Raw genomic sequence first — 11,839 nt, 5'->3', positions numbered from 1 at the left:
TTGCATATGAAGATCTGGATTAAATAAAAAAATATGTGATGAATGAAATTTATGTTGTCTTTTCTTGCTCAGGGTGGGTACACTGGCTCTGAATTACAGAATACAGACCAGATTAAAGTTGAACAGTCCCTTATCCTATCTGGAGAAAAGATTTGTTTGGAATCAACCCCATTGTTACGGATATTGATAAATGTTGAACTAAATTATTAATCACTAATCTACCTACAAATCACAAGGAGCTAGAGCTAGTACCCATAATAAATTACACACACACAAGGTCTGTTAAAAAGGTTTAGTCGAGCAATGATTAAGATTAATGAATCAAAAAAACTGAACACAGGAAGGAAAATGCAAACCCAGTAAAACAAAATACAAAAAATAATCACATGATTATCAAAGTAATAATAATTAACAAAATATAACATGTGAACATGTGCCTGCTGATTAAAATAACAATAGTGCAATGAATGCAGCACAAATGTAAATTTGAATGTGTGTTTTCAAAGCAGACAAGATATACAACATTTTCAATAATCATCATAACATCAACAGCATCTAGCAATGTTCTTTAACATTCAAATCCTATTGGACCCTCCAACTAACTGAGAAATCTTGATTTGTGGAATACCACCAAGAACAGTTGGACTTAACTTAATAAAAATAAGAAACAGCATTTGTAACTGTGACCATAGTGTGACGCAGGACTGGGAAAGAAACAACCTGTAAACATAGAACCTTTCTGAAGGCTGAAGCATTGGCAGTGGTGGCCTAGTGCAGGGCAGTGGTGGCCTAGCGGTTAAGGAAGCAGCCCCATAATCAGAACCTGTTCGAATCCCAATTCGCCAAGGTGCCACTGAGCAAAGCACCATCCCCACACACTGCTCCCCCGGATGTCTGTCATGGCCTAAGGGTGATGGGCACACATTTCACTGTGTGCTGTGCTGCTGTGTATCACAATGACAATCACTTCACTTTAGAACAAAAGCTTTTAGTCCCAGGGCTGTTAGCAGGACAGCGCTCAGTAGAGCCCCCTGTTGGTCGTTTCAGAGGCTGCATCACAACTTCATTTAAATAAATTACAACACCTTCTCCACAGTGCAAACATACCACAGGACTAAGCTTTCAGGGGTGGACCAGAATTCATGGTAAACACAAACAAGGTTAAAGCCATCAGACACAAAAGAGAGGTTCAGGCAAAGAAAATAAAATATCCCATAAAAGACAAAGATCAGTATGACAAAAATGTAATCTTCCATTTAAAATAATTTAATTAAAAGCTTATTCCTTATATATATCAGAATTTTCCCAATTTGAAGACCCACGTTTCCTCCTTTCTTTAAGCTCCAGAATCCTACATACATTTCTATCCTCCTTTCCCTGCTTAATCTATGCATAGATCTGTAGTGGTTCGCTGATCTTCATGAAGGTCCAGTAGATGGCTCTGAAAAGACTGAAGAGAATAAACAATATGAACAACGCCCATGAAGTGTAGATCTTCGGATTGGATTTAGCTGGCTTCCAGGTTCCTGCCTGGAGGAAGTAAGGGTGGAGAGTGGAATAAAAAATTTGAACAGAATACAAGAGCAAAGACTAAAGAATGACACTAACAAAGGTTTTGAAAGGGCTTGTGTAAAATGTCTAACTGTACATCCTAACTCATTAACACAGATACTGTTATTGTCAGATAACACTGACACATACTCATGGTTAAAATTCAAATAAACCTTGTTAGTGTCACTGACATTTGGCTTTTTTATGTCAAAAATTGAGTATCTACACAAAATTAGGGAAGACTTACTATTAACCCTGCTAAAGATACGGTCCAAAGCAAACAACACATGAAAAACAGTAAGGCCTGCTTTCTGGGGTACCTCTGACCAATTGAAGAGCTGCAAAACAACAATAACAATGTTAATATTTATGACAAAATGAAAAGTTTTATTCCTGTTACTATTTGTGTGCACACACATGAAGAGGATCAACATACACTTTTCTGCAGTGAGGACATATGGCCAGCGTCCTGTCTGTAAATTCAGTCCACTGGAATAGAAAAAGATAGGCTATAGGAAATGTAATGTAAATGCTATGAAAAGTCATGCAGACATTCTGAGCATCATTTTCACAACTACAGTGTGAAGACTCCTACCAAGAAGGTGTTGCCACAGTGTCCACAGGAGACCCTGGCGCCAGTGTTCTGAGGCACGGGACTCCCAGCACCTGGGTGGACTGGGCCCAGATTAATGATCCGCTTACTGCAAATACACAGACACTCTTTACTGACCAAGGAATAGTTGGTAATTCTTCCTGTAACTTCTATGACAATTTACAAACAACTTCCTACTTCCTGTAACAACTCTGGACCAAACAAATGCTATTCTTTTGTTGGACAAATTAATTTCAGAACTGTGCATAATCACTCTAAAATTCCTTTCATAACGAAGAAAATGTGCTATTTTTAAGAAGCTTCTCCAGCTTAGGACCCAAGGCACAGAATAGCCTCTTTCCTTAAGACTCATTGAAATTCCCACTATTCATTCTTATCCCACATCTGATTAAGGATTAGGCTTCAGCCCATCTATTCTAGCTCTGGAGCAGATAAGTCAATGGCTGAGAACGAGTGGAGACTTGACACAGTGGGTCCCTGTTCTTGTCCTCACCAGTATGGTCGTGGACAGGCAATCCTCTGGGAAGTGACCTTACAGATGAGCAGGCAGTTACAGGGACAGCGAACATACTTCTTTCCAGTAGGGGCGTTCTTTATGGGCTGTAAGAGACAAAAGCCTAATTTAGGATGCAATCCTTTGCTGAAGGCTGTTTTTAGTCAATCACAGCAAAACATTCACAAGATTAAAGATAAGTGTGGTTATGAGGTGAGCGATAACAATATATATTGATGCTATGTTTGGAAAAAAAATTTCATTTCTTCAATGGGGCACACTGTGGCCTCACATCTCCAAGGTTGTTAGTTCGAATCCCTGTAAGAGTGTGTACAGAGTTTGCATGCACCTGCATTTCCTCTTGTGTCCAAAAGCATGACTCTAAGTTGACCATATGTGTGAGCAAATGGATAAGTCCCCACCCAGGGTCCCGGGATGGACTTGGCTGTGGCTAATGGCTAACTGGACTAAGCGTTTTTTGATAGAGATTGAGCGAGGGAGTAATGGATCAGGTGAGATTTTGATCATGTGACTGGTCTTAGCAGCTAATCAACAATCTCAATGTTATGGACAAAATGAAAGAAAACATTTTGCCCACTAACATAAATGAACTGATTAACCCATATTTTTATGTCTGAAATTATAAGCATAATAGTGTGTGTGTGCGCACATACTGTGGCTTCACTGCAGACACCACACTTCACCACATGCTGGTGCATCTTGCCCTCTACATTTATGAGGCTCTGGCAGACTCTGCAACTGATGACCGGTGCACTACCACTCTCTGGAGACCCCACCGGGGAGTAGGGTGGGGGAGCTTCACCCAGCAAAGTGGTGGACATAGGAGGGGTGGGGAATGGTGGGAAACCTGACACGGGTGGAGGATGAAAGAGAAACAACATCAACAGCGCATCCATTTAATAGTCTCCGCAGCAAATATGTAACTATAAGCTTCCTTTTTTTTAGATTTCAGGATCTCTCTACTATTAACCAGAGAACCTGCAAAGTCTGAATAATACTCTGAATAAGACGAGCTACACAAATTAATTCTGTAAAATCCCACATCTGGCTTCTAGTAAACTCTGACCTACTTTGAAACAGAGTAATCTGCAACTCTGATAAGAATCCAGGTATTCAACAGCCTCAACAAACCAATCAGTGATAAGCACAATGGCTGTTTGCTGGCATGGCAAAGCAGACATTCTGGTTCAAAACCAAGCCTTCTGTACATTGTCCTCCCAGTCAAGACATGGGTGTCCCCCACTGGCCATGTGAGTGGGAGACTCCTGATTATCTGTTGATGCTGTTGATTTAAGACCTGTGCAGATTTACATTTCTGAATAGCCAGTTGGTCTCCCAACAACTTTCAGCTCGTTTCTACTCACTCTGCGGTTTGGCCGGTAGTCCGTAGGGACCGTCTCCAGGTGACACCCCGTTCGGTCCATCCCGGGTGCCAGACAGCAAGGGGGATCGCTCGCCGTCTGCCATTCCGCGGACTCGGGCTTCAGCAGTGGCGGATCACGTCCGGCGAGTTTCTTTCGCGCGGAATGTAGAGGATGCGAGGAGAAGAGAAAGCAGTGAAACGCAAAGAAACATCACATGATCACATGACTGCGCGCTCCAGGAAGTGGTGAAAGAAAATAACAACACCGGCACGTGACCCGAGAACCGGCCAATAAGCGCGCACTTCCCCGGTGGCCTGGTCAAATAAATGGCGGTATAAATCTGTCTTTCACAAAAAATGCCACATTTCAACATTTTAATACATTTAAATTCATTTGTGGTCTGTCCGTTGACTATGGCTATTTATCTGCATAACTGCTTGTGAGTAGAGGAAACACACACTTCTCAATAAAACATCTTTAATTTACATAACTCAGAGCAGCATAGACAGTTCAAATACAGTAAATATATATCAATGTAAACATTAACATCATTGAAAATGATGTCTTCTCTGCCGTGTGTGCAGCTCTACAAAACACTTCTGCTGCCACATAAGACACTTTCCCTTAAAAATAAGACAGTATAAAATGCATACTTATAAATAATCCTGTTACGTCAACACAATATAGAAACAACAAAAGATTTTACACCAAGTTAATTGCACACAGGTTGAAACGAGTGGGATCATAAAACATGAAAATGAATAAACAATACAGACACACCGTCAGTAAGCGAAGCAACTTGTTCATTCTGAATGTCAGTATATGTGGAGGTATAAGTACAAACCAGTAATATACTAATCTTGTTTGTGTTTGCATGCACTGTAGGATTGGAAGCGTGTGTCCCAATACAACTTTGTCAAAACATCACAGTTCCGCACAACTGTAAAAGTTGGCTACCCTGATATGCCTTTGATGTGAACCAAACAACAATATTAATGTGTGTTACACATCATAATCAGGAAGAGCAGTGTAACTGACCCCCCCCACGGATGGGGGGCTGGTGTGGAGTGGTAACAGCCAACACAGCACAGAGCCTGTAATACAGAGAGGAACAGATGTCTCAGTGTCACACACCCACATCCACCCTGTATACATTCAAGTACACTTTTTAAATCACATTAATCTATTTGGATTGGCACACACACAGAACACACTGTCAGTATTTTCTCACCTCTCCCGAAAACCTCTTTGAGCAGTGCAAGTTTTGGTTTGCGGGTATGTGGGATGTGTGTTTGGAATGTGTTGTTAGCTCTGTCCTTCATTAGCCTGTTTCTCATTTGTTCTATGGGCGTTTCATCTGTTACTATGGAAACCAGCTATGAACAAGAGAAAAAGAGAAAACTGAAGAAACAAACCAAAAAACACATGTGCAAACATTGTTCCATTGTCATAGCTCAACACCAGACTGCTTCTGGTGATAATGGAACTTGTTAATTCAACAAACATTTTTCATTAGAATATTTTAAAAGCTTTGAGGAGTTTACTGGGCTCCACAAGATGAATCCTGACAACTTGATCAGAGTGCAAAATAAAGATTACATATGACATATTTGGATGTCTATGGTTATTTATATAAGTGCTGCCATGAGCACAGTTTATCAGGAATGTCTGCGTTGTGACTATTTGGCCTGGTTCAGCTTACCTGATCATAAAATATGACCATGACAAAAACACCAAATAAAATTGACTCCACTAGGAGAATAATGTAGTGTGCCCTACGAAAGAAAGAAAACAAGGAAGCTATAAATTCTGCGGTTTTTAACCTGTAAAATTACGGTTCACACGACCTCTTGTTTTCATTTGACTTACACTATAAGATGCTTGCTGGATGCCTCTTCTTCCTCTTTGTCCCTTTCTCCATCACCCTCTCTCTCACTCCGTATTCTCCACACCCAAGCTGATACAACCAATGCCATGGAGTACAGACTGGCCATGCCTGGACACACAGAGAATATGAAAAGTCAAATATGACAAAGTATATAGTTTCAAATATGTATTATCCTAGCAGGTATACATCTCTTTTGATCTAATCATTTAATCTAATATTTTTTTATTTTTCAAGCATACATGAACTGGTAATATTACACACACTGAATTCTTGAATTTCTTACCTGTGTAGAAGAGAAACTGAATGAAATACTTCTGATTTAGCTCTCCAACACAGTTATTTATCCTTGAAAGAAAAAGAGAAGCACAAAGTGAACACTGATTTGCATTTTAGTTCTCCTATTTATTTTGTTTGCTAACCATTACATTCATGACTATTTAAAAAACAAATCAACAATTATTCATGACAATTTCATTAGCCACGAGGCATGCTTCTGTGTGACTATTTTTTATTTATAACGATGACATAGAAAGATTGTAGAGAACAACAGAACACAGATCGATGACTGACCAGGGGCAGTGGTGGTCCATGCGTCTGATGCAGCGCTGACAAACTCTGCAGTGGTGAGCACGAGGAGGCCGATATGTCTCACACCTACTGCACACAGTCCAGCCTTCACACCCCTAAAACGTAAAAAAAAAAACAAGGAAAACTCGCTCACAGAACACAGTCTGCTGCATACTGTTTGTAACATCTTCTCACAAAATCATTGCAACACACACAGTATGCATCAAACAGCAGTCACACATGGGAAACAGCAGTTTTACTGTACCCTCTCATTCATGCGGTTGGATTGTGATCTCAGGTCTGAAAAGTCGATGGCGGTTTCAGGGAGAGGGACCATTCCTGCCAAAGAGAGAACACACGAGCATTGTGGGTGTGGCATTAAATACCTGTCTACTACAGGGAGTGCAGAATTATTAGGCAAGTTGTATTTTTGAGGAATAATTTTATTATTGAACAACAACCATGTTCTCAATGAACCCCAAAAAAACTCATTAATATCAAAGCTGAATGTTTTTGGAAGTAGTTTTTATTTTTAGCTATTTTAGGGAGATATCTGTGTGTGTAGGTGACTATTACTGTGCATAATTTTTATTATTAACTTAACAAAAAACAAATACATACCCATTTCAATTATTTATTTTTACCAGTGAAACCAATATAACATCTCCACATTCACAAATATACATTTCTGACATTCAAAAACAAATCAAAAACAAATCAGCGACCAATATAGCCACCTTTCTTTGCAAGGACACTCAAAAGCCTGCCATCCGTGGATTCTGTCAGTGTTTTGATCTGTTCATCATCAACATTGCGTGCAGCAGCAACCACAGCCTCCCAGACACTGTTCAGAGAGGTGTACTGTTTTCCCTCCTTGTAAATCTCACATTTGATGATGGACCACAGGTTCTCAATGGGGTTCAGATCAGGTGAACAAGTCATTAGTTTTTCTTCTTTTATACCCTTTCTTGCCAGCCACGCTGTGGAGTACTTAGACGCGTGTGATGGAGCATTGTCCTGCATGAAAATCGTGTTTTTCTTGAAGGATGCAGACTTCTTCCTGTACCACTGCTTGAAGAAGGTGTCTTCCAGAAACTGGCAGTAGGACTGGGAGTTGAGCTTGACTCCATCCTCAACCCGAAAAGCCCCACAAGCTCACCTTTGATGATACCAGTCCAAACCTCCACCTTGCTGGCGTCTGAGTCGGACTGGAGCTCTCTGCCCTTCACCAATCCAGCCACGGGCCCATCCATCTGCCCCATCAAGACTCACTCTCATTTCAACAGTCCATAAAACCTTAGAAAAATCAGTCTTGAGATATTTCTTGGCCCAGTCTTGACGTTTCAGCTTGTGTGTCTTGTTCAGTGGTGGTCGTCTTTCAGCCTTTCTTACCTTGGCCATGTCTCTGAGTATTGCACACCTTGTGCTTTTGGGCTCTCCAGTGATGTTGCATCTCTGAAATATGGCCAAACTGGTGGCAAGTGGTATCATGGCAGCTGCACGCTTGACTTCTCAGTTCATCGGCAGTTATTTTGCGCCTTGGTTTTTCCACACGCTTCTTGCGACCCTGTTGACTATTTTGAATGAAACGCTTGATTGTTCGATGATCACGCTTCAGAAGCTTTGCAATTTTAAGAGTGCTGCATCCCTCTGCAAGATCTCACTATTTTTGACTTTTCTGAGCCTGTCAAGTCCTTCTTTTGACCCATTTTGCCAAAGGAAAGGAAGTTGCCTAATAATTATGCACTCCCTGTAATTACAAGGATCTTAAATATCAAATGTTGATATAATGACGAGATCTGCACTGTAAGATTCTAATAGAAAAGCAGAGCCAGGTTTATGGAAGGACATATTAAATCACAGAGTGAATATGTGAAGATATTCTCTCCAAACTCACCTGGATCAGAGAAGACTGCCTTTGAATGACAGGCCAAAAGCAACAGCAGTATTCCATTAAACACCGCTCCGTGCAGCGTGCACCATACACTGAGGGAAACGGAAGCATAGTCAGCAATAAATACATCGACCTACCAACCAGACTGACTCCGCCATTGGCTGCTACACTTCTAGCTCGTTCAGTTGTTTCGTTTCAGCGCAGCGTTCCGAATTCTGCACAAGTGCTAAAGAATGGAACCGTTTCCATGGAAACCAGTGGCACCTACTTTCTAGGAACATCCACGCAGGGAGAGACGTGGGTCCTTCAGCGTACAGGTGTGAGAAATAAACCCGGGGCGACTGCGGCGTCATACAGGGAGACCCGCCATCGGTACCAGCCGCACCGCAGACGCCCGGCGCGGGCACTCACCTGCCGGAGAACGCGGGTAGTAGCACGTACTGTATGATCACGTAGTCGGCGTAAAACACGCTGAAATACGTCAAAATTAAACAGACAAACCCGCACGGGTCTCGCCGGCAGCGAAACGGAGCCATTTTCGGAGCCCCCTCGCCGCCGTCCTTCCGGGTTACGTGACGTCAAAAGAGCGGCGTGACGTCACGCGGGCTTGCTGCCAGCGCCTACGGCCACGAAGCTGGCTTCACGGAGGTCGTCGGAGGGTCAGAGGTTCCCTCTTCCACTTCTACTCAGATTCAGGTCAGGGATCATTCCCAGATCCTCGTATCGCTGATGCTGTTCAGTAGAAGAAAACATACAACACCCCCCCCCCCCTCCGTACCTGCTTTTATGTCATTAATTAAAAAAAAAAAGTTTAAAAACAAAATTACAGTTTGTAGAAAGTCTAAACAAAAGCATCTTTTGAATTCTAAGCTCCATTTTATGATGTATTTTTTTGTATTACAGGGTAAGAAAAAGACATTGCAAATTTCGGAATGATAAATCTTTATTTTTCCATTCATCTTCACAAAACCACCAGTTTTTCATTCAGGGAAATCTGAGCTTGAGCGAGGTTTGTCAGGTATGTCACCATTAGAAGATCCTACAGAAGAAATAAAACGAACGTCAGGAAAAACATTCTTAACTGCATGACGATGTAAAGATGGGTGCTACAGGAGCTTACGTTGATGTTGGAGTTGAGCATGCTCTCAAAGTCTTCCGCAGGGATGAATGGCACTTTGTTGAGCAGGTCCATAAGACAACGACCGACACTGTTATCAGCAATCACCTTCCCTGACTGAGCAAACAACTAGTCAGTCTGATGTGCTAAAATTGGGCAAAAGCATAAAGGTCCTAGCAAACAGTCACAAACTATCATAAAATAAATTAGATTAAAACAAGAATAACTCACCAGCACATCTTCAATGTATGCCAGCACAGTGGTCAGCATGTCTTGAACTCGTGCTGCAGATGTGCCAACTTGGGCCAAGTCAGAAGTCAAGCCGTTTGTACGGCTTGGAGATGCGCAGGTTGTATGAAGAAGATCAACTAGAATATCACAAGAAGAGCAATAAATTAATTTGAAAAGCAATCAATGCACATTAATAAATGGCTGATACACATCTATCCATTTCACATGAGTGATGTAAGTGCTCACTTCCAATTCTCTCTGTGTCGTAATAAATGTGTTTCACTGTCAGAGGAGTGAACATCACACCGACGGTCTTTCCAGGTACGCCCATCTGAGCACTGACAACAAATAACACCAAAAAATATCAACTGGGACATTTGTGTTCTAACCTAATAAAACAACTAAATTTAACACTGCCATTGTATAATGAGACCATCAAACAATCAAATTGCATTTATAGGTCACATGACAAGTACACAGGTACAGTGCATGTGTGCAAAGTCTCTCACGCAGCAGTGGCCTTACAAAAGCAATAAATACGTATGTATGCATGTATAGAATCATTGCCAATACACATATAGAGAAATGAGCAATAAAACACGTTTCCAGCCAGGGTACAATAATAAAATAAACACTTTTGAACTGCACTGCAGAGAATGTTAAAGTCTAATTAACCTAAAAAACACAGACATCAATAAAAGGACGCGCACAACACGCACATTCGTCCAGGCAGAGGAAGACCTACCTGACGTATGCGCGGACGTTCATTTTGCCATTCTGTAACGTGGTATCCAAAGTAAGGTGAATGGGATTCTGCGCCTCACGACTGTAGTATTCATGGATCAGGACTGAGTGTTCGGTGATGTCGAATCCCGTAGCGTACCTGGAACCAACAGATCATTTTCAGCACGGCCTGGAGGAGCAACAAAGGCAGAAGAGAAAGACTGCGAGGAAAAAAAAAAAAAGAACCACAGATGGTGGTGCCATTACCACCCAACAATGGCTTCACTTGGGGACACCTTCTTGTGCAACTCATACATATTCTTTGCGAACTCCATATCAACAGCAACCTGGGGAGGATTCGAGGAGGGAAATGAGCATGTAATTACATGTAACGTGATGCGAAACGCTGTTATTAGGACCGCATTTCCGCGGCTCTCACCTCATCTTCCGACTCGTTGTGAGGGACCGAAAAGCAGTTGGTAATTTCAACCGAGTGTTTGTCAATAGTTCCTGTGGACACGAGACAGAAGGACAGAGACGTAAAAACACGCGGCACGGGCGAACGCTGGTCCCTCAGGAACACCCATTGTGACACGCAGCATCGCCACGCCAGGCTACACCGGCGCAGACGCCGCTTCATTCCGGGTACAAAGTACCGGGGCGACGCACCTAATATGGTCCCGATGACGCGAGTGGCCCCCTCATTCCGTCGCTCGTACGAATCAGCAATAGAAGCCAAAACCACCGGGTGGATCTTCACCACGGGACCGTAGACCGCCATGTTTTTCCAGAGGAAGTCGCGTCTTCTTCTACTTCAACAGATTAGGTCGTTTCGAGGAAGCGTCAAGTGGCGCCCCCGGCTGGTTTGAGGTGGCAACGTGGAGGCAAGAGATGAAGAGAGCTTTACACACGATCCACGACATGTTGGACAATACTTCATTCATCCGTCGTGTCTATGCTGCAGTCAAATTAAAAACTAATTATCAATCCACCGGTCTACTTTTTATTTTCTAACCTCTAAGATGCCTGGACCCAAAAACAACATTGTCCCAGATAAGAATTCATGGTGTAAAACTGTTGAGAAATGCAAATGCAGGTATGAAAAAAATACTATTAGAATAGTGTATATTTTTATTTAAGTAATGGCCTTTTTAAAGTTCTGTCCAACTCAAGAACTCAATATATCTCCATTTTTTTTTTTAAATCAGATGTGTCTCAAGCATAACAGGTCAATAGAAAAGCCTTAACTAAACAAAAAACGAAATAAGCCGTATAGCTAAAAATATATAGCCTTAAGAGAAGGCTTAAGAGAAGTTGTAGTCTTTTCACTACAACTATGCAGTAAAATGAAAAAAAAAAAAGTAATATTGTAATTTC

The 11,839-nt window shown here is 41.8% G+C and overlaps 3 protein-coding genes across 4 annotated transcripts; all 3 read right to left on the bottom strand.

The window, feature by feature from the left end:
- Positions 1-277: 277 nt before the first annotated feature.
- pip4p1b (phosphatidylinositol-4,5-bisphosphate 4-phosphatase 1b) lies at positions 278-4,386 on the bottom strand. 2 transcript variants are annotated; one of them, XM_028977942.1, is made up of 7 exons: positions 4,043-4,363; positions 3,332-3,525; positions 2,658-2,764; positions 2,147-2,252; positions 1,988-2,040; positions 1,799-1,889; positions 278-1,530 (listed from the first exon to the last, which is right to left on the bottom strand). In XM_028977942.1, the coding sequence occupies exons 1-7, from the start codon at positions 4,143-4,145 to the stop codon at positions 1,387-1,389; spliced, it is 798 nt and encodes a 265-aa protein (XP_028833775.1). In that variant the 5' UTR covers positions 4,146-4,363; the 3' UTR covers positions 278-1,386. The 2 variants fall into 2 exon arrangements, with proteins under 2 accessions (XP_028833775.1, XP_028833783.1); XM_028977950.1 differs by having other exon boundaries at positions 1,374-1,530; positions 1,969-2,040; positions 4,043-4,386.
- Positions 4,387-4,502: 116 nt separating this feature from the next.
- Positions 4,503-8,962, bottom strand: LOC114788949 (palmitoyltransferase ZDHHC3). Its single transcript, XM_028977930.1, has 9 exons — positions 8,803-8,962; positions 8,395-8,483; positions 6,763-6,836; positions 6,501-6,613; positions 6,214-6,275; positions 5,912-6,038; positions 5,745-5,817; positions 5,274-5,418; positions 4,503-5,136 (listed from the first exon to the last, which is right to left on the bottom strand). Exons 1-9 carry the CDS (start codon positions 8,925-8,927, stop codon positions 5,045-5,047), a joined length of 900 nt encoding a protein of 299 aa, XP_028833763.1. The 5' UTR covers positions 8,928-8,962; the 3' UTR covers positions 4,503-5,044.
- A 353-nt stretch (positions 8,963-9,315) lies between these two features.
- On the bottom strand, positions 9,316-11,282 carry eif3f (eukaryotic translation initiation factor 3, subunit F). Its single transcript, XM_028993551.1, has 8 exons — positions 11,132-11,282; positions 10,902-10,972; positions 10,730-10,809; positions 10,485-10,622; positions 9,986-10,077; positions 9,740-9,876; positions 9,512-9,625; positions 9,316-9,430 (listed from the first exon to the last, which is right to left on the bottom strand). The coding sequence occupies exons 1-8, from the start codon at positions 11,241-11,243 to the stop codon at positions 9,353-9,355; spliced, it is 822 nt and encodes a 273-aa protein (XP_028849384.1). The 5' UTR covers positions 11,244-11,282; the 3' UTR covers positions 9,316-9,352.
- Between the last annotated feature and the right edge of the window lie 557 nt (positions 11,283-11,839).

The sequence above is a fragment of the Denticeps clupeoides genome, chromosome 1 (assembly GCF_900700375.1).
Source record: "Denticeps clupeoides chromosome 1, fDenClu1.1, whole genome shotgun sequence".
Taxonomy (NCBI): Eukaryota; Metazoa; Chordata; class Actinopteri; order Clupeiformes; family Denticipitidae; genus Denticeps; species Denticeps clupeoides.
This window is presented reverse-complemented; position numbering and strand designations above follow the sequence as displayed.